This window comes from Artibeus jamaicensis, unplaced genomic scaffold (assembly GCF_021234435.1).
Source record: "Artibeus jamaicensis isolate MK-2021 breed Jamaican fruit bat unplaced genomic scaffold, CSHL_Jam_final contig_354, whole genome shotgun sequence".
NCBI classification, from domain to species: domain Eukaryota; kingdom Metazoa; phylum Chordata; class Mammalia; order Chiroptera; family Phyllostomidae; genus Artibeus; species Artibeus jamaicensis.
In genome coordinates this window covers 36,425,979-36,451,647 of record NW_026521803.1, presented here as the reverse complement: position 1 = coordinate 36,451,647, position 25,669 = coordinate 36,425,979, and the positions used below count along the sequence as shown (strand labels likewise).

General features: G+C 47.3%; 1 protein-coding gene across 7 annotated transcripts in view; it reads right to left on the bottom strand.

Annotated features, from left to right (window-relative positions):
• Positions 1–25,669, bottom strand: part of ZNF532 (zinc finger protein 532) — a 96,300-nt gene that overhangs the window by 2,331 nt on the left and 68,300 nt on the right. For all 7 annotated transcript variants that reach the window (XM_037151956.2, XM_037151957.2, XM_037151959.2 and 4 more), the window contains 4 exons: positions 24,177–24,339; positions 20,146–20,427; positions 3,589–3,701; positions 1,473–1,620 (listed from right to left, as the gene is read on the bottom strand). In XM_037151956.2, the coding sequence (XP_037007851.2) occupies positions 1,473–1,620; positions 3,589–3,701; positions 20,146–20,427; positions 24,177–24,339 (706 nt within the window). The remainder of the gene's footprint in view (positions 1–1,472; positions 1,621–3,588; positions 3,702–20,145; positions 20,428–24,176; positions 24,340–25,669) is intronic.

Genomic DNA, 25,669 nt, shown 5'->3' with positions numbered 1-25,669 from the left:
AGGGGTGGGGCTGTCAGGTTGCACGTGGAATGACAGTGGCCTCTGAACAGGGACCAGACATGGGGAGCTGTGTAGGCAGAGGCTGGAGGTGGGGCCCATGCCTGGGGCACAAAGGCCAGTGGGGCTGGATCAGGGCGGCCAGGCGAGTGCAGAGAGAGGGCGGGGGGAGACTCGGGGGTTGAGAGGACTGAAAAACACCTTGTGGGGGGGAAAAGGCCAGGAATTTTGCCTTTTCTGTCTCTACAATGGAGACTCACCGGAAGCCCGGCTGGTCCAGTAACTGCCCTGTCCTGACCACTCACCTCTGTCAAATTCCTTCCCGATGGGTCACACCCTTCTCCTGCCTTTCCAGCTTTCTAGATCTGAGCCACACCCAATCCCCGCCTTATTCGATCTCCAAAAATCCAAGCCAATGGGATCCCCCTCCTCCCAGTTCCATGGCCCCAATTTTCCACCTTGTTCACAGGGTGTCTCTCCTGTACCTTGACCTGAAGCTATGACTGAGGGCACCGTGACTGAAGCTGCCCCTCCACCTACACTCTTTTCAATATTTTATTTATTTTTAGAGAGAGGGGAAGGGAGAAAGAAAGAGAGGGAGAGAAACATCAATGTGTGGTTACCTCTCACACCTGTCCCACCCACTACTGGAGACCTGACCCACAACCCAGGCATGTGCTCTGACTGGGAATTGAACCTGTGACCCCTTGCTCCACAGGCTGGTGCTCAATTCACTGAGCCACACCAGCCAGGGCTCCACCTACATCCTTGAATCCCTGCCTCCCACACCCCTCTGGAAAGGATTACAATCTAATGGGGACACTGGTCTGAGCAGTGTTCTGACGGGCCTTGACTCAGTGTGTAACTCCTTGAAAACACATGTAGGCTTTACGCAGGTACATTCCAGTTGCAGCCCAGTGCCAAAGACCGCAGCAGCTCTGAGACGTCTGCTCAGCTGAGGCTTCACTCTAAGGGCACACGCACACCTTGTGCACAGGTGAGTATATACGCCACTGTCTGATCCAAGTTCACTCTCTGCTAATGGAAGAATGAGGCGTGGATCCGCCGTGTTAGCTTCCATGGTTACAAAGAGAAGCTAAAAGGAAGCGAGGCTTTTACGAGGACACTACCACACCTGGTATTGCTGCCAGGGAAACCAAATCTAGCTCTATACATTCCTGCTGGCCAAGAGGTGATTTCTGTGCCTTGTCACCACCATTTTAAATTTACTTATGTAGGTAGATGCCTGCAGCTATTTCTGGAAGGGCTCAGAGGAAACACAACACAGGTTCCCTTTCAGGAGCAGGAGGAGAGGTCAGAATGGGTGTAGAGGAAGACTGCCTATTCCTTCACACCTCCATGCACAGTCTGACTCTTTTAAATCGGGTCACTGCAGAAACTTTTAACTGGAAAAAAAAAAAAAACCCAAATCAACACAATTATGCCGTAAAGAGAACACCTGCAATATATCTGACCTTGGCGTCCTCTTTGATTTCTGGGTCCTCCTCGTTGGTGGCTTCTGTCATCTCTTTCAGGTCAGGGTCCTTGATCCCGTGCATGAGCTGGATGTGCTTCTCCAGCATCAACCGCTTCGTGAAGGTCCGCCTGGAGTCTGCGCAGTGCCTGCAGGGCAGGGGAGAGGACACGGAGGTGACCCACGCGCTGAACAGGGACTCGCGTCCCAGGTGGCTGCTGTGGCTTCTGCGGGACCGTCACCACCGGCTGCACGCTCAGAGGGGTCAAGGTGATCTCTGTCAGTCAATACCAGTGGCCCAAAGTGATATCGCAAAATTTTGCTCTAAATCACAGTATCCAATTTGAGCAAAGAAAAAAAAAATGTTCGCAGCTTTTGGAAAGTTTTCTGCCCATTTCTGTGTCCTCACAGGCCCGGCCTGCTTTGGTGCACATGAATATTTACTGTCTAAGTCTGGTTCAAGTATCACTTAATTTGTAACGCTAGGTGGCTTTAATCTTAAAAGGGAGAATGGTCGACTTTGAAAGTTTTCTTCACCCTGACTCAGAATTTGGGTCACGGGGACAATGAACTGTGAAGTCCCTCCCTCACTCCTTTATGCTGAGCTCAATTATTCCTGACCACTCTGCCACAGCACAGAGGGGATGGTGTCCCGCCTGGTCAAATCCCTCACCCAGGCACAAATGGGACAGGCCCCATCAGAATCCCAGCACTCAAGTAGGTGTGTCCGTCCAGAGACTCATGTAGAAAACTGTGGACGGATGCCCCAAATCATTTTATCTTATGCAAAAATACCCAATAGATTATGGATATGGTTTTTCTTTGGAAGATACGAATTTACAGTTTTCTTAATAAAACAGGCCAAAAAAAAGTAACCCCCAAAAAGTTAATGAGCTAGACATCAGAAAGAACCTGCTGCGGAAGGGAACGAAGAACCAAATTTGCCACCTCCGGAAAAGCTCCTATGGATTCTATGATAACTGGCCCCAAACTCCACTGATTTCATGTTAGAGACCCGGTCAGCGGTGGGCGCCTGTGCCAACACCGAGGAACCCAGGAAATGAGCCAGACAGTCCTAGGTGACTTCACGGGGAAATAAACAAAACCCGCCACGTCAAGGACCCTGCCACGCCAGACTTCCGTTTCATCTTCCGCCCAGCCCAGGCCTCCCTTCTAAGTTCTGATTCTTTCCGTACAATCTCAACACACAGACTCTATCTACAGAATGTTCTCATCTCTCCAAAATCACTCCCAGCTTCCATCTCACCGAAGGGGCGTCTACTACATCCCTGTTTTCCTACCCGAGAAACTGCCCCTCGCTCACCACGCCCCAGCCAAGTCCCGCTGATCTGACAGCCAACACTCGTGAGTCTCCAGGGCCACGTGCCACGGGCCTGCCATACGGCTTCCCTGTCTTTGAGTTCTCTCACTTTTATGAGAAGTGCCTTAAAGTAAGTGACCTTGTTATATCCACTCACTTCAGGCACGTTCTGTTTGCATATAGGAGAAAGCTTTCTCATTAATAATAACATACGAGTTCTGGTCGCCACACACCAAGTTGCTCACAGCCATCCCAAGAGGCACAGTGTGCTGGCCCACTCAGTCCCACGCCTTTGGTCCCTTGGCCAATAGCATGTGCTGGGACAGGCCACCCTGCATTGGGCGGTGAACGACAGCCACAGGGCCAACTGTCAGCCTCAGGCTGACTCCGGGACCAGGCCCCACCAGGGCCTCTCTGCACCCAAGAGTCAGTCAAGTTAGAAGGAGACAAATGAATCACCCAGGCGGGCAGATCACGGCACTGTGCCCCTGCGGTCGCTCTCCTCTCCCTAATCCTCCCTGACACGGTGGACACCTCTGGGAAACAGCCGGAGCACAGGAACCCACCTACCCAGGATGCGCAAAAAACTGCACCTTTCGAGTTCAACGTTTTTAAGTGCTCCCGTCCAATCGAGACACCGCATGTCAAAACTGCAGGCTGTCACGGAGACGCGCAATCCAGAGACCGTGGGACCGGGCGGGAATGGGAGGGGACGGGAAGCCGGGAGGAACCTTGGTGAATGTCTGGCCGGCCGAGTGCCCTCACTGTGCCCCGCACGTTAGAAACCATGACTTACGAGCAGGTGTAAACTTTCCTGATGCCTTTGTGCTTGATCCGATTGTGGCGGCACAGGCTGTGCGAGGAGCTGAAGGACTTGTCACACTGGCGGCAGGGGTGCTTCTTCATTTGCTTCACCGCGGAGGAGAGAGGGAGAGAGTCACGTGAGCGAGCACAGACAGGAACCTCGTTAAAAGTTCAGAACTCTTCCCTGAGAGCTGAAGCCAAATGCTCATCACTGCCCAGCATGGCCGGGGGGCCATGAGGCAGCTAGTTTCTATGGAATGAAACCAACCTCGTCATGAGAATAAAAACATTTTACTTTTTCTCAACAACACTTACGTTTTGATTCGACACAAACGCCCAGGTATTTAAAGAAAACATTATGTAAAGTTTCTTTGCAAAACAGATACAGTATATGTCGTTTTTAAGAGCGGATGATATAAGAAAATGTAACTCTTCAGTAATTACCAAATCAAGCCACTATTTTTAATTCCCTATGTCCAGAAAGAATATGTCCCCTCATCCCATATGCCTTTTTAAATGAAATCTCTAATTTTAAACCTCTTAACTCTCTCCCACCGAATGATTAAGTAATTATTCCTTATAGGGAGAAAGAGTTTTACAGAAGGACTTTTGTTGTAAATAATACCACGTGGCTGCGTCAAGAACACAGACGTCTGAAACCACTTTATGGAGAAGGCCTGTTGGCACGTGGACCACGAGAGAGACAGAGAGAGAGGATGGGGGTGGGAGACAGACAGAGCACAAGAGAAAGCGATCACAAATTTCACAAAAACCTTGGTTAAAAATTTCCCGCTCCGGCTACGACATAACCATGTCACCTTGACCTACTCCCATGGAGAACCTAGGGAGTCAAATCGGTGGCTTAACTTCCGAACGAACCCTTCGGCTGTGACCAGCACCGCAGTATGTGAACAACAGATGCGGCACAAGTGAACCGGAGCAGGAAAGAATGGTCAGCCTCAGATCCGGGCAGTGCGCGGCTCGGCCCTCGTTCAGACTGAGGCCGAAGCAAGACTATGTTCTCATGGGAATGTGGTGTCTCAAGTAACATTACTATTTTGGGCACTAGAGAGGGAGAGAAGTAAGCAAGCAATTGTGAGCTAAGTGATAAAGAAATGATACATAGTTTAGGCCTCCTGACAAACATGTCCTAGTCAAATGGGAAAGCAAATCCACGTGGCTGCAGTGTTTAGACATCCACCTAACCCTAACCCCGCCCCCGACTGTAAGGCGGAGACCACCCCTCAGAGGGGGCGCGGCTGGGGGTGGGGAGGCACCCCAGCCATGAGACACAAGAGAAATCCTCAGTGAATGATTTTTTCTTTTTTAAAATTTATTTAATTATTGTTCAAGTACAGTTTTCTGCCTTTTATTCCCAGCCCAGCCCACCCCCCAGTGCTCCCCACCTCCCTCCCATTTCCACCCCTGTTAGTTCTTGTCCATGTGTCCTTTATACTTGTTCCTGTGAATCCTTCCCCTTTTCCCCTGAAATTCCCTCCCCTCTCCCCTCTGGTCCCTGTCAGCCTGTTCTCTATTTCATTAATGTTTTCTTATTAGTTACAGTAAAGTTACATATCCAAGTTCCTTTAAAATATATGTTCATTGATTTTAGGGAGAGAGGAAAAGAAACATTGATGAGAGAGAGGATTGGTTGCTTCCTGCACGCGCCCCGACCAGAGATCAAAACCCCAACCTAGGTATGTGCCCTGACTGGGGATCGAACCCGCAATACTTTGCTGTCAGGGCCCGAGTTTCATTTAGAAAGAGAGGGGAATAGTGTCTTTTAAACAAAGCAAATCAGTCTGGCAGGTGTTCCAAAGAGTCCTGAACCAGATAAAGGCAAAGTAGGGAGTTTCTTCTCTGTGTTGAGGATGAAAGTGGCACCACTGCCTTTACTGCTTTCCTGAAGCACATAATCTCCGGGAAACACAGAGAGAACAAAGCGAATACCCAGCTGGTGCTCTGCGATGCGCTGTCCCTTCTCCCAAAGGCATTCCTCCATAAGAACCGTGGTCACGCAAAGCACACGCCGGCAAACCCCAGTCTTAGATTTACACAGCCTGAGAACGAAGGCGCGGTTACACTCAGAATCAAGCTCTAAACAAGAAACAGTGAGTCATGAATGGTTCTCCTATGTTTCAACAAGGTTATTTAAATATCTACTAATATCTAATTCCCTTCGAACTTTGCACATGTAAGATGGACAATATTAAGATTACCTGAAAGAATCAAAACACAAGATACATTTCTAAAAGCCAAGTTGTAGCCAAGAATCCTAAAGGACACAGACCACTGAAATATACTCCCGTCTAAAGACACAAGGGACAAGAGGCCTCAGAGAGATGTAAATTGCATTTTCTTTTCAGGTGAAGGGCTTAATACCAGCTTTCTCTTCCTCTCTTCGTGCTGTGGTTACATTAGTAGCAAACCAAAATGTTCACAGAGAAGTTTCAATAAAGGAATCCTCAGGAGATAATACATTAAATGAAGAGCAGCTTAGCTGAATCAATAATTACTGTTTTCAAACAGAGTTGACAATGTGTGAGATAGTCTTCCTTTTCAACGTCTTTATTTAAAAAAATGCAGGAATGAACTATGCAAAGCCCAAAACAATGGAGCAGCATTTCCAGATCAATGGTGACAAGAAAATTACAGGTTTAAACACCAGTTTCCAGATCATACCCGCCTCACAAAACAAACGACTTTCTTCTTTGCTAAATTTTAAATAATACTCACTTACTTAGAGATGCTTTAACCTAATTTATTTTCATAACTCTATCTTCAGTATTACAATAGTTCACACTGCTACAATTTCTGTCAATCAAAAATGAAAAAAAAAACAAAAAACCAAAAACCCAGTATTAAGAAAAGTATGAAGTTTACCACTGTTCTATTTTCAAAACTTTGAAGGTCGATTACTTCCTTCTGGCTCCAGTGGGGTGTAAGCTGATATTGGAGGGAACCATGGCCTTGAGTGCGCTTTTTATAGTTACTTCAGAAAATCCATGTTTCCCCACTCAGTTGTCAGTTATTTTGTTTGTTTTTTCAGCAGAGCTCTTTGAAGAAACAGTAAATTAATATAATGAGCTAGCAGGTCTGGAAAAATTTGTGACACCTTAGCGTAAAATATCAAATCAGCACTGGGTACGTTTCCTAACCATCTCCCTGATTTCCAAGGTCTGACTCTTCCCCTCCACACGCTGAGGCAAGAAAAGCACGGGCTTCCCTGGCACATTGCAGGCGGGCAGCCGTGGCCCTGGGCTCACGGTGGACGCTGGGTCCGAGCACTGGGCTGGAAAATGCCTGAGGTCCGCGGCATCTGGATGGCACCTGATGAGCGTGTCCTGGGCTGCCACGGGCTTTGTCACAGTCGGCCATTTCCCATGCTGACAACTAGTCCCTTCTTGTCTCTCGGCTGGAGGCGTGTGCCAGCTTCACAAAGCCAACCGGCTAGACCTTCCCTTCATCTTTTCCTGGGACTCCTGCCCACCCCCAGAGGCCCCTGCCCTGCACCAACATGCTAAACTCCTGATGCACCCCACATGCCCAGGAACACCCCCAAATTTAAGCTCATTCCCAAACCACACGGACACGCTTCAGCTTCATCCTTACTCCTGAAAAAAGGGAAAACCAACTATGTCCTATAAATGTGTCATGGCAGCCTCTCTCAGAATTCGACTCCTATACTCTGGGCCCTCCCACTTGGAAATCTATTCTCCAGATACACCCACAAGGTCCACTCAGTTCTGCTGTAGTGATACAACATACATATGCATCACGGCACTCTGTAAGCCTGGCCAACAAAAACCACAGGGCTTCCATCAAAAATTAAGCTAGGGGCATTAACACTCAAAAACTCGGTCAGTGGTCTACTTAATAAAACAGGAGCATGATTTTATGCGTGTCTAATGGTTGAGAAATATACAGATACTGCAAAATCAAAATGGCACTCTCCCTGGAAAACGACCTGCCGTTTGCTGGTGGCAGCGGGAGTCAGAGGGTGTGGCTTGCTGCGTGTTTGTGAAGTGGTGGGAGAAGGGTCTTCCGAAAGGGGAGGGCAGCAGGGAAGCGGCACCGCCAGGTGGGCACCAGTGTGACTCAGCGCGGGCAGGTGTGGCCGCAGGTGGAACTGTGAGGTGCATGTGTGTTTTGTTTACTCCGACACAGCTCCATCACAGTTTACCGTGTTCACCTCGAGTTTCTCAGGGGTGAGATCACACATGAGCCAACCTGACGTCAGGGGCGGTGCTGCAACTGTTCCCTGATGTGTTCACAGCATTGCAACAAATCTGTTTTCAACACGCGAGTTCTGAGAGCACTGACTGTGTATCCAAGGTTACTCACTGCAGCAGCCCCGGGTATACGGGGGGGGGGGGAAACCTGGGACCATCAAACCACACCGTTCCTGCCATGTGGCCACAGAAAAGAACGGAAGGTCTCAACAAACCGGTATAGAGGGAAGTGTGGCGTTACTACACAGAGAGAGAACTGGAAAATTAGGTTAGCGAGCTGTGTTCTGCATTGGAAACAGTAACAATGAAATCTGTATATATGGTGACACCCATTCAGAGGAATTTCCCAACGCCTGGAGATTGTGGGTAACAGGGCAGGAATACAGGCTTTTCACTGTATTCCTTCATGCCGTTTTGATTTTTGAAACACGTGCGTACAGAACATACCAAAAATATCTTGCTGCCTAAAAGCTTTAAGTCGGGTTTACTAAAGTGTAATTTACAAGCTGCAAGCTGTAAAATTCACTTTTTAATGGTTGGTTCTGAGTTTTGACAAATGGACACCGTTGAGTAACTGCCACTACAATCGAGATACAGAATGATTCCATCGCGCCCCAAAATGCCCACGGTCCCGGTCCCAGTCAACCCCTCTTCCCACACCCTGCGTTGGGTAACCATCGAGCTCGTTCTGAACTCCCCTTTCCTGTTTCCACGTCGGCAAGTGGGACCACGCAGCAGAGCAGGCAGGTGGCTGGGGCTGCCTCCTTTCACTGGGCATAACACAACGGGGACACGGGTTGGTCCACACCGCAGAGGACTGACGCTATCTGCTCCTTTTCACGGTGGAGTGGTCAGTACTCCACAGTATGGATTACACTTCCATTTGTTTGTCCACTTACCAGGTGCAGGGCATCTGCGCTGTTTCCAGTTTGGGGAAATTCAGAACTACAACCCCTATAAACATGCACGTGCAGGTTCCGGTATAAACACGTGATTTTATTTCTCTTAGGTAAACACCTAGAAATGAGATTACCGAGTCCTACGGTCCATTAAGTAAGACACTCTCCCAGTGGCTTCCAGCTTGGCTGTGCTCTGCCTTTCCACCCGCAACGGTGTGGACTCCGGAGGCTCCGCGACCGTCCCCACAGCCAGTGCTGCCACTTTATTCTGTCACAGCCACTGCAGAGGGTGGTCCTCAGTGTTTCACTGTGCTTTTAATTTGTGTTACTCTCATGACTAATAGTACTAAGACTTAAAAACAAGACAATTAACAGATGGAACACCTGCTAATACACCTCTTCCCCTAAAGAGTGACTCTCACTCCCCTGAAATCTCACTGGAAACACATCTGGCCTTCAGCACTCAGAAAACACTCCATCGAGTCTCCCTGTGTGAACACCAGAAAGAGTAACTGAATGCACACTTATCTACTGGAATACTATGAGCGGGTTCCTCCAAGTAACCCATTCAGGATAAACTGCTGGGCACAGGGCAAGCACTGCTGAGATTCTGGAAACTGGGGGAGCCACGAGCAAGTTTAAATACCGACTGAGAAAGAACCTATTAAAAAAAACACACACACACAACCCATGAAAATATTGAGGACAAAGACAAGAGACGGGTCAGAGAGTAGGGAGGGATTCAGAGAAGGAAGAACCAGGCATCCGGTGAGGCCGGAGACGAGGTGCCACCCACAGACAGGTGCGGCGCTTATTATGGTCGGAGGTGGGCGGGTGAGGAAAGGACCGGGAGATTGAAGGAATTCCTGTCCCGAGGCCTCTGTTTTCCGATGAAAACTACATGGAGCATCTAGACAATGGAGCCTACATTTCCTTTCTCTTATCTTTTCCCATCGTAAAAATAACAAATGCTTATTGCAGAATAAGAGAGCAACAATGGCTTCTTCTCATCTTACCCACTGAAGTCAACTTCTAGCCATATAGCCTTCCCATTTAGTTCTCTTCTGAATATACATTTACATGTATTTAGCATAAGGCTAGATAATACATACTGACTTGTATCCTGATTTATTTCACTTGTAAAACACAGAGCTACACGTTTTGATGGTTCTACATTCTTCTCAATGCACGCATAATAGTATTCTCTTGTATAAATGAACCATAATTTAAATATTTTCTATTAATGATTTAGGCTGTTTCGCTTTTCAGTAACTACAGATGGAAATTTCGGTGGTCACCCAATAGTTTCCTTTGTATAAATTTCTGAATGCAGTCCTTCCAGTTCAGACATTGCAAGAATGTCACAGCTCTCTGAAGCTTCTTGCAGAACCATCCTCATACAGGACACCAACCACGTCAGGTGGAGCTCCCCAAGAGTCTTCAATGCCAGCTCACCGCTCACCGACTCTGCCGGTGCTCAGTGTCCGGTGGTACTGGATATCTGCCCATACATTCCGGAGCCACCTGGATTTCCCTAGTGAAGTGCCCCATCGAATCCTTGCTGCAGTTTTCGGAGGCATGAGGGTGGGGAGAATGGCTGGTGAGAACATCGGGGAGCAGACTGCCCAGCCTGGTGCACCTCTCAGCTCCATGGTGGGCCTTCCCAGACTATCCAGACACCCCCCTTCTCAGTCACACCCCACACGACTGCCACAGCAAACCACTGGAAAAGCCCAGCTTATCTTGTCTCTCTGCCTAAAACCCAGCCTTGTTCTCAGGGACTAAGGCCTTTGGACACACCAGCCTCCCTTTCAAACACCCCCTGGGGCATCACCCCCCAGAATGACTCAGTGGCAGTCGCTTGGCCTGTCCTGCTGATTTGTACCACACCTACTTCTTGCTGCACTGTACCCAGGGTGAACTCACGTTGTGCAACCTCCACGTACGCCCTAGGGGTGGCTCCTCCTCTGTGAAGCCTTTCCCCGCATCTCCCAGACCCTGCCCATCTCTCACAAAACAGGGGTGTTCAGCCTCCGCTTCCCTGTACCTCAGATGTAAGTCCAAGTCTTCTCTTCCATGTGCCACAATTGATCTTCACTTCTCATTTCACTCTGTCCTCCTCCAACCTCTTTAAAAACCGGTCTATTCAATATATTCTACTGTTTACTCGGTACAGGGCCTCCACAGAACTGAGCCGAAACCTGCATCGCAGAACTTGAAGGCACCTTTCACTCACCACTGCATCACCCACCACCTCACGGTTCCTCCGAGACTCTGGTTTTACACCCAAACTCCTACTAGTTCTGGCTTTTAAAATATTATTTTTCCTTTTTTCTATCTACTTGTAAGCAGGGCAAGAATTGTACTTTCAACTTTACTTGTACTCTGCCATAGTAAACTGATAAATATTTATAGATAAAAAGAAAGGTAAATACAAAAAAAAATAAGCACAGTTAAAAGTTAAACATCCCAAAGTATGAATGAATGGGTTTCTCCAAATAGTTTCATAATTGCACATTATTCTTGTAATATTCAAGTATCCAGACACACCAAAGAATAGACTGATATCGTGAACATGTTAAAAAAAAAACCTACAGTCATGGCTCTTAGCTCTCCTCCAGAAAAAAAAATATCATAAGATTACCCCAAAATTATAACTCAACAAAGGTGATTTTTAAAAAATTTCCCTGAAAAAAAAAAATGGATCATGCCATTAGCATATCTATTCCATAGATAAAAGGTATAATTTTCCCTGTGAGAATTCTTGAAATTTTCACCGGGGTAAATTAAAATACATTGTTTTATATACCATATTTTTAGGACTATAAGACGTACCTAGGGTCTAGAGGAGGAAAATAGAAAAAAAATTTTGAAGTAAAGATATTTAATGACATAATAACATAATATTTCACCAATGTAAATGTAAACTACATTTACTAGCCAGGTAAGCTACACTTGGACTATAAGATGCACCCCACTCTTCCTCCCAAACCTGGGGGGAGTGTGTCTCACAGTCCGAAAATACAGTGTCTTTCCGTTCCTTCATCTTTTTATGTGTTAGATCTGGATACAGTCAGTATGTGCCTCAAAACTAAAGACTCTCATTCCCTTTATGTAAATGCTGCCTACGGTTAAAGATGCTAAATCTTAAGAAATGACTGGATGGGCTGCTCACCTAACCCACCCACGGTCTCTTAGAAAATGGTCATTTCCACACGGGCAGTTAGCCCACCGTCCCCCTCAAGTGTGGAATACTGTGGGTCATAACTTCCAAAGTCCTTACTGAGAGACCTCGATGCCTAGGACGCATCGAGTGACACTTTTCCAGTCCCTGCCTCACAACATCCAGGGATACATTAACAAATGGGTGCTGGGACGGGCACAAACTCAGCTTAGGTGCGTGTGCGGGCACCAAGAAAAACAATCTCTGAGTGCTAAAACGATCCCAGTTCCTACAAATTAGAACTGAGTGTTTGGGGGAAATATTTAAACACAGAGAATAAATTTAGACCAGCGGCTGGCTGACGTGTTCTGTACAGGGCCAGATTGTAAATATTTTAGGCTCTGCACACCATAAAGCTTCTGTCGCAACTACCCCACCTTGTAGTTCGAAAGCAGCCGTACAACGATACATAAATGGGTGGGCGTGGTGTGGTGTCCAAAAACTGTTTACAAAAACAGGTGGCCGGGCTGTCAAACACGGTTTGCTAACCCCGATTTAGACCATTCTTTCACGTGCCGTAGAAAACAGCCAGGTCTCCATCATTCAGAACCAGGTCTACTTAAGAAAGCAGGCAATCGACCGAGGGGAATACCAGTCATACCTCTATGGGAAGGAGAATGGACTCTTTCTCAGGTGACACGCTCGGAAGATGTCCCGTGCTGTTTAGGTGACAGCATACTGAAGACCGGTGCTTGCTTATTTAAAACAACAACGAACAAAGCCAGTCTCCTAACTTTCTGGTTTTGAGACCTGGTTTGCTGATGAGAATGCATAACTGAAAAATTAAGATACAGAACTGTAGACCTGGCTGGTGTGGCTCAGAGGATTGAGCACGGGCCTGCAAACCAAATCGCTGGTTTGACTCCCAGTCAGGGCACATGCCGGGGTTGCAGGCCAGGTCCCCAGGTGGGGGTGCACAAGAGGCAATCACACACTAATGTTTCCCTCTCTTTCTCCCTCCCTTCCCCTGTCTAAAAAGAAATAAAATATTTAAAAAAGATGCAGAACTGCCGTCAGTGCACAGTAAGGGAAGGCCAAGCCCAGGGCAGATGGGACAGAAGGGTGTCCCTGGGCAGCTGTGACGCTCAGGGCCAATGGGAAAAGGCAAGCGCTCAAAGGAAGCCCGTCTTCCTGACGCAACCGCCGGATCAGGGCAGTGACACCCGGAAAGGCCTGCCCGGACCTCGGCATCTGCCCGATGACCAGTGGTGTCATGCACCAGGGTTTGGGGGCCTGCTACAGGCCCTGGACAGACCCCAGGGCTCCTCTGTCTAACAATTCAGGAGTCAAAGGTGACACGGGCATGGGAACGAAACCTTTGTTGCCAAGTTCTTCTGGGTCTGGCTCATTCCCCTTCTACTTGAAAGAGTTTGTCCCAATTTCTGAGCCTGTTGGTTCCTAAAACACGTGCCTACAGAAGGTGACAGTATTTCTCTATCATTTCTGTTCTCAGAGAACCCAGTCCTCAAAGAGGGACCACTGGAAGGAATACAGAGAAGGTTTTTCTTCTAATGTGCTTTTTAATACAATCCTCTTGCCCTTTTAATTAAAAAGCAATCTAAAAAAAAAAAAAAGAGGTCCTTGGGAATGATTTTTTTCCGACAATCACTATTTTAAATATTGCTACAGAACAAAAAATTAAAATATACTGTCGAAAGACGTAAGTAGATTCTTTGTGATATTATTTCTACAAATCAAGGAAACTAGTCATTCCTTTTAAAGATAATCACTGTGTTTATTTGATGACCTGCAAGAAATCTGTTAATAACTCTGAAAAAGCAAACAAGCACAAATATAAACAAGCTAAGATTAAATGTGAATGACGATGGTAATCTTCTCGTCTGCCCCAGTCCCGTGCCGACACACTGATCTTCCGGCTGTCTACACCGCACTGGTGACCCACCGCTGGTCAGTATCATGGATCATCAGATCCAAAGGCATGAAGGGTCACATGACGCCATGAGAGTTACCAGGCAGCCAGTCTGCGCCCCCGTGTGAGAACCAACTGCCATACAGCTACCGAAAGGCTCTTCTGTGCTTTGTGTCCTGCTGTTCATTCCAGTTTTGCAACGGCGTGGCTTCAAGTGGTTGTTGAGAAAACATCGCCTCTTTCTTCCCTGACAACCTTCCAGCTCTCCATTTGCGGCCCCTGTGAACACCGAATCTCCCACCTTGCTCCTGTCTCACACCAGACCCGTCCCCTGCCAAAACAGGCGTTTGTTCCCACACGTAACTTGGGGTGGCTGCTACAAACCCCACACCGGGACCCCGAGCCTGGGGTGGAGACCCCTGGATTCTGAGGGTTTAACAAGGGTTAAACTCTGAACAAGGCCTGCAGCCACCTGTAAACTGAGTGGGAAATCATGACCGCTCCGTCACCTTCTCCTGCTGCCAGTGTGACGATGCCTTATTAAGTCAACCACGGCCAGAATGGCCTTCCATTTCCTTTGACATCCCAGCTTGTGGCATGTGAAATTATTGTCTGGTTTTTTGGGGGCTTCAAAGTAGTATCAACTTACAGACACAATCATGTGCTAAATTCTTAAAACCTGAAACCCTGGTCTGCCAGTTGGATTTAGGGACATATTTTCCTAAAGAAAGTCCACGTCGGTGCTGCATTCTTGGGCAAGTCCTTGAAAGCCTACCCACATAAAAACAGAACCACAAAACTGGACTGATATTCTAAAACCTGATGAGGGTTCAGCACCCATGTAATGGAAACACCACAGCCGACAGCAAACCTGGGTTCGTGTCATTAAAGAATTTACTTTCCTACTTCTTTTCTCTGCCCCATGGGATCCGCACTCTACCTGCCAGGGATGCAGGCAAGGAGGCAACCTGGACCACAAGGGCAGGGGCTTCCAGGGACATCGGTCTGGGGCAGAAAGCAGGGCGAGAGGCTAAGACTTTGCCGTAAGGCAAGCTGCCGGTTCTGAGCAGCATGAGGAGACAGCAAAAATCTAACCTCCACCAAGCCAGGAGGAGGAGGAGAAGGAGGGGAGGGAGCAGGAGCTAGACCCAAGCATGGCAGCCAAGTGGCGATAGAAGCCGCCCACAGCAGACAGCAACGGGGTCAAGTCTCGTATTTCTCCTGTTGGGCGATGGCACCAGCCCAGCCTCAGGGCAGCTTCTGCCTCCTGAGGCCGAGCTCCCAGTGAGAGAGAAACAGGAAGGGCCAGGGGAGAAAGTGTCTCCTTCAATCTCCAAAACAGCAGCAGCTGTGGCAGGCGAGGCACTCACTGCAGAAGCTGGCCCGTCTGTAAACACCTTTGTCACGGAGGGGGCAGGGAGCCCCCGGCTGCAACCAGTCACTGCTCGCTCACCCCGTAGAGGAGGGTCAACTTTTCAGGCTGCCACAGGAGCTGCCCTCCGAGTGCAAAGACACAGCGTGGCACACGCCTGTAGCACCAGCATCTTCTGTCATTTCCTAATACCCGCTTCAAGGGTCTATGCGGGCCCGGTCCCTCTGGGCCGGTCACCTGGCCAAAGGCTCCCACCTGCCAGGCAGCTGGTCAAAGTGAGGGGGGCCATCGATGGTTACAAAGAGGAGCGAGCGTGACTGGCCACGCCGCAGGTACGAGAGAGCCACAGGATCAATGGAGAGCCTCTGAGAACTCCTAGAGGCAGGCAGGGGCCTCTCTCCTGGGCATTTCTCCAGATTACTGAACTCTCTCTGCAGGGAGAGGCTACTAACATCTTCAGCCAGCCCCAAACACCTCCCAGGCAGTGGCTAAGAAATCCATGGCTCAAGGTGGGAGGAGTTACGTGATAAATTAACAACATCACAGCACTGTTTACTACGACTGCAACTCTTGCAACTCACTCCTGTAAGGCTGTAGGTCCCAAGGGAAGACTATAAGACTCAACATTCTTCCAAAACTACAAACACACTCATTCAACGATGGCATAAACAACTTAACCGACACCGACCATAAACAACATGGACCAATTAAAGCGACGATGGATGGAAAGTCACATATTTGCTAACTGTTCCTAATCCATGTTGAAAGATTCAATGAGGCTAAACTCAAGCAGTTTTTCAAACCCTAAGCTTCTCTGCTCTGAAAAGAGTGGACTGTTCAGCAGCGTGTCTGAGGAGCCTGGACTGAATCCCACGTCCACTGTGTACGAGGTGTGGAACCAGGGCAATGAACGACTGAGCCTCTCCCGGGCTTCCCTGCTCTCCTCGTCTGTAAACCGGGAGCAGTGACAGCATCTACCTCACGAGCCCGTTTTAGGGACGAGTGAGATACTAAATAGTGTGTGGCAGGTCCCCCGTCAGCGCTGGCCACCCTGCCGTCATCGCCACACTCTACTGCCCAATTTAGCACAAGTTACCAAAATCAGCCTTCAGGGACCTCTGCAGCCCACCGCTGCAGAACACTTACGTGTTGTCACAGTGCACAGCGAAACCAGGTCTTTCCAGGAACGTCTCACCTGGCGACGTAAACAACTACGCTCTCTCTGAATCAGCACCGTTCTTGATCCAGTCATTCAAGAAATGATTACTGGCTCACGTGAGTTAGGGAGAGGGGCTGTGTGGAGGGGAACTGAGAGAGGACGGAGCCCTGCAGTGTCTCCTGGGAGAGGCGCCCTGCAGCCAGCGGCAAGGACACAGCAGGGAGCACACTGACTTGGCAAATGCAGGCAGAGGACCTCCTTCTGTCCGACGGGACTTGGGACGGCTTTGCAGATGGGCTGATGTCTAAGCTGAGGCCTGAAGGACTAGAAGTTAGCCACCTGAAAGGTGCAGTCCTTCAAACCAATGACTGTCACCGGAAATGCCCCAGAGGCAAATGAGCAATGTTGAGAGCACTGCCGGCCAGCTTGACCATGAGATATGAGATATGACCAGAGAAAAAGAGTAGACCAAGGGACTCCCAGGAAGCCACGGGACTGAGGGCAATAGGGACATAACACTTTGCACAATCGGAACTGCACAGCAAGGACAATACTCTGGGCAAGAACGGAGATAAATGAGAACCACAGGGTGTTAGTGAAGAGATGGGGAGAGGGCTGGAGAGAAGGAAGGAAACCAAGCCACGCTGGCCACCAAGCTTTGGCTGCAGAAGCTGGGGGAGGCGGGTGGCAGGCGGAGTGGGTTCTTTGTTTAGTGGGTTTAAAGCTTCTGTGAGTTAGCCGACAAGCTGAAACACTTGATAAGTGCTTGGATTCTGGAGAATGGAATGCAGGTAGGAAACCGCAGCAAGTGGAGACAGAGACTGGGCAGTTAGTTATCTGTACATTTCTGGGAGAAGTGAGTTAGAAGAGCCACTGACATTCCCCAGAGAGAGTCTGTGAAATGTTTCCAGGACAGACACCATGAGAAAACCCAGGAGAAGGGAGTGCTCAACACTGAGGGCGGAAAATGTGTTTAGGAAGAGTTGCCAATTGGCTGAAATACTGCAGTGGAATCAATGGAGGTCGAGTCCAAAAAAATGTCCGCTGGACTCAACAATGAGGTCACAGGTGAAGGGAGTCTTGACAAAGGTGAAGATGAAAATCTCAAAGGTGGTCAGTGGAAGGGTAACTGGGAGAGCAAAAAACATTTGCTTGGCTGTGTGAAAGGAAAAGACAGAGTGGAGAAGATTTGAAGTTTGGGGTTTAAATGCAGGCAGGGCCACGTGAGAATTCCCATAGGGAAGAAGAGAATGGGTAGAGAGACCCGAGTGTGTCTGCAGGCGTTTGGAGGTGGAGGGCTCCAGTCGGCAGAACTCACACGCTGGTTTTCGACTCACGTTCAGTGAACCTCGTTTTCAGTTCACCAGTTTATAAAGACATTTCCCTCCCCTCCCCCACCTCCCTTCAGGTCCTTCAGGAGGCTGCCTGAACTGAATTGAAACTGTAATCTAATCTGATGTGGCTCATTCCAAAAGGCAGGGTCTCAACCTCTTCAAAGCTAATCCTAAAATCCTACTAAGCCCAACATTTCCTCGGTGATGAATGGCTGCGTATGCAGGCCCACACAACACACTGGCACACACACCAGTTCCAGGGCCAGCTCCGTGCACCATCCAAAGCAAATAGTTTCAATAAGTGTTAAATTTCATCTTAGAGCCTAGATCCAGTAATTGTCAGATGTGCAAGATAAGGACAGTTTAGGGGGAAAAATAAACAGAAAAAATCCTGAAATGTTCTAAGACAGTTACAGAAGTCTCAAATGTGCAAGAGACGAAAGGATTGGACTGTTAGATAATTACAGTCGGCTGGTGTTTAAATATTTGTGAAATCCAGTTTGGGCGCCAAGCACAGACTTCTAGAATCATTAACACATCAGGCTCTGAAAGAACTGCTGGTATTTACACAGAAGGCTTTTCAAGTATTGACCCTGAAGAACTATCTGATACTTAACAATGCATATTGTAAGATGTGGATTGTGGCCTATTCGGGGAGCCTGAAGTGGAGATGATGAAATAAACAATGGCTACTAAAGCCATGTATATTCCATAAGTCACTAATTTTTACATGAAGAGATGCTGAATTAAATACAGTTAGACCTAATCCAATACAAATATCTTTTTTGCAATTTGTGATCACTGTGACTGATGTTCTCAAGCAAGTAAGATTTGGAAGGTAGCCAGGTAAAACTTTAGCTTCATGACTAGTTCAAATAAATGATTTCAACAAATCAGATTACAAAGCGACACTTAAGCACTTAATGTAACAAGACTCCAGTACATACCATCAATAATTGCAAACCAATTCCTATACACTCTTTACACAGGTTTCCAAAGTCAACTATTTGGTTTTTCTGGCTTAAGTTAAAGGAGTAAAATGGTTTCTTTAACGTGTAATGTCCCTGACGCCCTGAATCAATCCTACAATCACTACACATGGGACAAGCTGGTAGGATGTGCCTCGGATGCATTCCAGCAAGAATACTGCACCTAGGACGTATTCCTATCTAAAGAGATTCAACCTGAATGTCATCAAATTTCTAAGAGTTATGGGATAAAGAAGAACAAGTTAAACAACGTCAAAAGGAAGCCATGACCCAAATCCAGAAACTCGGGGGACATATGTACACAATTTTTCCAACAACTTAATAGCACATTAAAAAATAAATAAAACTGCTACAGAATTCTTAAGTTATATGCCCAAATGTAAGCAGACTTTTCTCTGGATCCTGACCAGAACAAACCAACTTTGAGACAATCATAATAATATTAAAAATTATCTTGCTAGTTTATTAAGTCTAATAAGGAGCATTTAAAATGTTTTCTTTATTACGGGCCTGCAAACCAAAGGATCGTGGTTCGATTCCCAGTCAGGGCACACGCCTGGGTTGCAGGCCGGTTCCCAGCAGGGGACGCACGAGAGGCAACCATAACATCGATATTTCTCTCCCTCTCTCCTTCCCTTCCCCTCTAAAGATAAATAAATAAAAAATCTTTTAAAAATGCTTTCCTTATTAATTGGAGATGTATACTTATTTTTTAAAAAAGAAAGACCAGCCTCAGCTGGTATGGCTCAGTTGGTTGGGCATCACCTGGCAAACCGAAAGGTCAAGGGTTTGGTCCCGGTCTCACGTCACTGGTCAGTGTTTCTCTCCCTCGTTCTCCTGCCCTTCTCCTCTTTTTACACCCTCTCTCCCTTCCTCTCTAAAAGCAATGAAAAACTGCCCTCAGGTAAGAATTTAAAAAGTAACACATCTAAAAAAGAATACACAGATTGCAACTCAGGTTGTTCAGTGACTGTGAGTTCTAGAACTTCTCCCAGACACGTCTGAGGAGGAGGCCCCTCTCCCCACCACCAACCTCAGGAAGTAATCACGGAAGTCATACAATGCTACTCGCAGTTGTCAGTCCAGCCGCTTTCTTCCTCTCCTGCTTTCCCCCGCACTTGTCATAGGACTAAGCACTAACCTCAAACATTTTTTAACTTTGGGTCACCTTTGTGCTCAGCTTCCGCACGAATGTGGTGAATCCCCCACTGCCAACCTCGGCTGTGTAAGTAGAGGCGAGGATTAGCACAATCACACAAGATGATGGGAAGACTTGGAAATTCCATTTTATAGCTAAAGAAACTGAGGCTCGGAGACACTGAGGGGTGTTTGAGGTCACCTTACTAACCACTGCCAGAGCCCAGCCAAGAACCCAAATCCTGGAAGTCTGTCTGTCCTAGAGGTCAACCCGTCCCGTGCGCTTCCTTACACCAGGCGGGGCAGGGCGTTGGGGGCGGGGCTCCCCTCTTACCTTCCCGTGCTCCTTCCTCACGTGAGAAATGTACACATCTCTCTGTGTGAACAGGCGGTCGCACTCCCAACACGTCCACCCAGGACTGGCTACTTTCTTGGGCTCCATCGATTTCTTCACGGGGGATGGAGACTTCTTTTCCAATTTCTCTTTCCCATTCATGGACCTGGTGTCGTCTTTGTTTTGATTTGCTGAATTTTGAGTTGTAGGCTTAATGCTCAAAGGCAAGTTTATGCCCAAGTTTGGAGGCCCTTCAATACTCTTCAACGTTCCATGCATAGACTGCGTCATAAAAACAAAAGAAACATCTATCACAGATCACACAACTAAAAGAAAGTACCGGGGGACTCTTCATGCACAGGACAAACAAGACTTTGTATTCATTCAGAAGTATTTAATCCACGAAAAAGAAAACCTGAGCAAAATATATGCTTAAAAAAAGAGATAAGCCTTGTTTATATGTCAACTAAATATTCATTTCTAGTTCCAAATTATTCTTGAAAACTTGTTTGTGGCATGTTGAAACTCTTGAAAGAAAGACTTCTGTGCTGAACCCAGGTCATTCCTGACACTCCAGGGCGACATGGTGAACCTTCTCCGTAACAGACTGTCTCTGGGGAAAGGGTCCTACTTTCACATTCTGGTAAAAGTGAAGACCCTCAGCTGCTTTAGAAATACCTGGTACCAATACGCTAAAAGTAAACCTTTCTCCCAATCTTCACACTCTTGGGAGACTTGGAACAGTGTGAGGTTTTGCTGGGGGTTGAGAGGGCTGGTAAGTGTAATCCCCCCTGCACCCTATCTGCACCCATCCCTTCTGACAGACAGCACCCAGACTTGTGAACTATATACATAGGAGAGACTCAAAAAGCCTTTCAAACTGCTTAGCTGTTTTGTTCTCATTAACCTGAGCGGTGACCTCCAAGTTAAAATCTCAGGATTTCAAATTCCACGGGGGTAAAATGACTGCATTTGGTTTTAAAGACCAGCCCACTTTGGTTTTCGTTTTGTTTGGGTTCTACAAGCATGGAATAAAAAACAAACAAAAAACCAAGGAAGCAAATCGCTCTGTGTCTCAATATACAGTGTATCTTTGCATAGGGCCTCCTTTCATTAGCCTGAAAGACAGGACATCGTGCCCGCTTCTTGCATTGGCACACGCAGGCCTCCGGGGCCCCGGTCGAGCTGGGTCAAGACCAGGCTCCACCAGCCTCCCTGAGTGTCGGAGTGAGAGGCTGGCCCTTCCGAGTATTCTCCAGCCTATGCTCTCAGTCCTCAAGGCAAGGTCTTCTCTCAACAGTACCGAGAAGGAGCCAAGCTTCTCTTACACTGTCTCACCCCAGGAGGGTAATGGGGCTTCTAGTATCATCTCAGGAGCCTCCGTTACAGCTCCACCCTGTAAACAGGGCCCGCACATCCAATGCTCCTTTGCAAAGAGAAATCAGGTGAGATTTCTACTGGCAAAACTCTGGGCTTTGGCCTCCTTTCTGCCATGCAGGGCAGAGGCTTCCGGCTTTTTTCAAAACACAAGCCACATTTTTACATTGTTAACTATTTAAATCCCCCCCCCCAAATAAACCTAAACCCAAAATCTTCTAGTAAGCTTTCAGTAAGTTTCTAGGCAAATACATTTTTACTAACTTAAAAGGTGAAGGGAGAATAAAGTATTCCTTTATAAATAGCTTACCGTGCCACTGAAATTACAGAAAAGCAGCAAAACAAATTCTGCTGTAACGAGAGAGCAACAGAATGTGTGCTAGAGAATTTCTAACTTACACTTGTTATTTTCACATTATAAATAAAAATAAGATTGTTCACTTAAAAAATCTTCTGAATAACAGAAGCACAATTTAATCCTCTCAGAGGTCATCTTCCTTTGTTTCAGTAACAGTAACTTGAATGATCCCACCGTGGAAGTTTACTACACTCTAAAAGGCTGCATGGAGGGCGGGGCCTACAGTGAGAAAACCTGTGTTTGCTGGAGCTCAGTGATGACTGGGTCCGATTGGCCAACAGAGACCTGCCTGTCAATAGACACGTCTGTGGAGAAACACTGTCCCTCTGCTCCTTCCTCTTCCTTCCTTCCTCTGACAAACTGAACAGCTCGGGTACTGGGCAAATGTAAATAAACTCGCAAGAGGTGAGTACATATCCTAGAAATAACAACAGGGTGCCCCTAACACTTGACCTTCACTCTTCCTCATCTCAGACACAGGCAGGATCGTATTTGAAAAGCACAGAACACAGTTAAAATGCGACCGTGAGTGTGCATTTCCCACTGGTTTCACATCATGACCCACAAAAATTAGGATGAGTGAAAACAACCCTTTTCCTCCTTGTGGCCACCAGAGTTTGCCACGCCTCTCCAGTCTCTGCTTCTTGAGACCTTGTATTCCTCCAGGTCCACTGTTAACACAAGGAAGACCCTAACCACAAGGTCAAGGACCCACTTCCAGATAGGAGGAGTTCCAGAAGGCAAATGTCTTCCTTAGCAGCCTCTCAAGGAGTGACTTTTATTCTTGATTCCCCTGCCCCATCTAAGTATATTACAGTATTTGGGTCTAATTCCCATGTCCCTACATTTTTATTAGCAGCTTTTAATTTTTCCTGATCATTCACTAACTATTTATTGTCAAGATAGTTTTATAATTTTGGCAAAAACCTTTAGACTACCTTAAGAGGACTGCATCAGACTTAAAGTGAGAATGATGCCCCATATCACCTAGGCACCCGATTGGCACTAGGAACGTCACATTGCCACGACCTTTGTCTGGCCTCTACTGTGCAGACTCCAAGACATGACGTCCTTCACAACAGGCGATTAGGCCGTGCGGGCTCACAGACACCCAACACAGGAAATTCCAAGGATTAACAGGCCATTCATTTAACTACGGTGAGAACAGGCTGAATGCTTCAGACTCGGTTTGCTCTTTAAACTGACCTTTCAGTGTAGCTCACTGAAATAGAGGTGTAAACTAAGGGAAAGAGATTGACATCAGGACAATATTGGATCTGCTGTTTCTCTTTCTAAAAAGGCAAATCACTTTCATCCCTTGAGAGCGAATGGATCTTTTCTCATCACAGGGGAATAAAACTGCTTAACCTATCACAGTGCACAGCTAAGAGGCTAGGACTTAGCTCAGCCCTCAGCGGACTTCAAAGGCTGGGAAGAGAGTTCAGTGTCCCCTTTGGGGGCTGGACAGTCGGTCATCCAAACTGGACATTTACTCCTTTCGTTAAATGAACACCCCCCAGGTGCCTGACACTGTGCTGTGTCCTAGTCAGTGTGCACACTGACTAAAGAGAAAAAAACAGAACGGTCCAGGGCATCCATGACAATGCAAATGGAACTGCTCCATCTCAAGGGAAATACCTTTATTTTTCTAAGTACTCCAATATGTATATGAATTAGACACTTTGTCAGAGTCTCTATTTCTAAACCCTATACAACCCCAGGTTTCAAAAAAAAAAAAGTCAACTTTGGCCTAGACCAGTGTGGCTCAGAGGATTGAGTGTCATCCCAAAAAGTGAAAGGTCACTGGTTCCATGCTGGTCAGGACACATGCCTGGGCTGCGGGCCAGGTCCCTAGTCGGGGGGCCTGTGAGAGGCAATTGATCGATCTTTCCTTCCTTCACACCTCAATGTTTCTCTCCCTTTTGTCCTCCTTCCCTCTCTCTAAAAATAAATAAATAAAATGTTTTTTTTAAAAAGTAGTAATCATTACAGTTATCATTTTCACCTGCAGAAGAAAAGAACCCTAATACCTTCATTACGATTTTCAAGTCAGCGCATGGGTGTGTCATGGTGTTGGTCGTGCCTCGTATGCAGATTGGGATTCAGGAATAAAAGGCATCCCTGTCAAGCACCCGGATGACAGCACCCAGCTGTAACCTGCTCATCACCCACGACCAGCATCCATCCTTCCCTCCACAGTCCCCATGCTTCATTGAACCTGCTGCTCGGCCATGACTTGCGACCAATGAATGGGTCTGGGATTCATGGAAAAGGACAGAGAGGGAGGCGCACACACCTTGATGTGGTCCATCATGAGTTGCTTCTGCGCATACAAAAGAGAACAGTCTGGGCACTTGAAAACAGACACCTTCTGGTTTTCGATGTGTTGGTCAAAGTGGCGATACAACAGGGTTTGCAGGGTAAATACGGTGTCGCACATGGAACACTTATAGATTATTCTAAAACAGAGAAGTGCATGGACAAGTCAGTCAGCCCTCGCAGCTCCCGCCAACCGCACTTTCATCTCAGCTCAGGAATTCGGGAGGCGGCAGCAGCAAGCATGCACGCGCACACACACACACACACACACACACGGTAAGGAGAACAAAACAGCTGAGCTTTGAAACAAACTTCTGCAGGCATCACTCAAGTGCAGATGCATCTTAACATTCTGGGTAAAGAATGAGGCATATTTCCTTAGATGTCTAAACAAAGAACCATTTTATGACTCAGATAAACAAGTGATGTTTTTATAAGGTCTTTACTTATTAGTTACTTTAACGCCCAGCAAAGCACCCTGGATGCTTTCTTTTTTAGTTTTTTTGTTGTTGCTGCTGTTTTTTAAGATTAAACAGGGAACACGGCTCCACCAGTGGTATCCTAACCTGAAAAAGGTTTTGATGAATGAACTAATAAGCAGGCCTGCTCCACCCCGGGCGGAACTGCACAACCTCTCACTTGTTGCAAGTTTTCTTTTAGACTTAGTAGCAATTTTACACTTGAAAGTCAACATTCTGTGCTTAACGCAGAAAGCCCCACCAACAAGAAAAATCCACACTTCAACGCCTGAATGCTCACTGCACTTTCACTGGCTTAAACACTCCCCGTCCACAACAAACCACTTCCATACCTAAAACGTACTGTCTACCAAGCACCTTCTTACGTTACTTCTGCACACTGAACCTTCGGAACACCCCCCATTCCGTCCATCCACAACCTCCCACGGACACTCAGGCGAGTCGTCTGGAGCAGTGGATGTCCCTAGACTCCTGGTGGCAACCTTCGCCCCCAACGAATCGGAGGGGCCCCCTGCAAACACACCTGCCCACAGCAGGTCAGTCCTCCTTCAACCATCCCAGGTCATCCCGGTCCTTGGGGGGGACCTAGAAGACCTGTGTCTCCTTTGAGGAGTGATGAGAATGGGCACAAAGCACCCTAGGGAGCAACTTAGGAAAACGTCAGAGAAGCAGTGACAGAAGATGGAAGTCGGAGACGCAAAAGGCGACGCCGAGGCTCCATCGGGAACCTCAGCAGGGAAGCTCAAGAAAGGAAAGCTTCTCAGAGCCACGCGCTTACCTCGTGGGGTCTTTTCAAGAGAGCGATTCTCAGGTACCCTCCAACCTCGCTTTGTATCTCTCTGTCCAGAAATGACTAGTGTAACTAGTTTTCTTTTCTCCCCCAGAAGATTTATCAATTTAATCAGACTGAGTGACACGTGTTTTTACAAGGTCTCGACGTGTTATTTCAGCACAGAACACGAGCACCCTTGGTGGGTGTGGGGACAGTGTT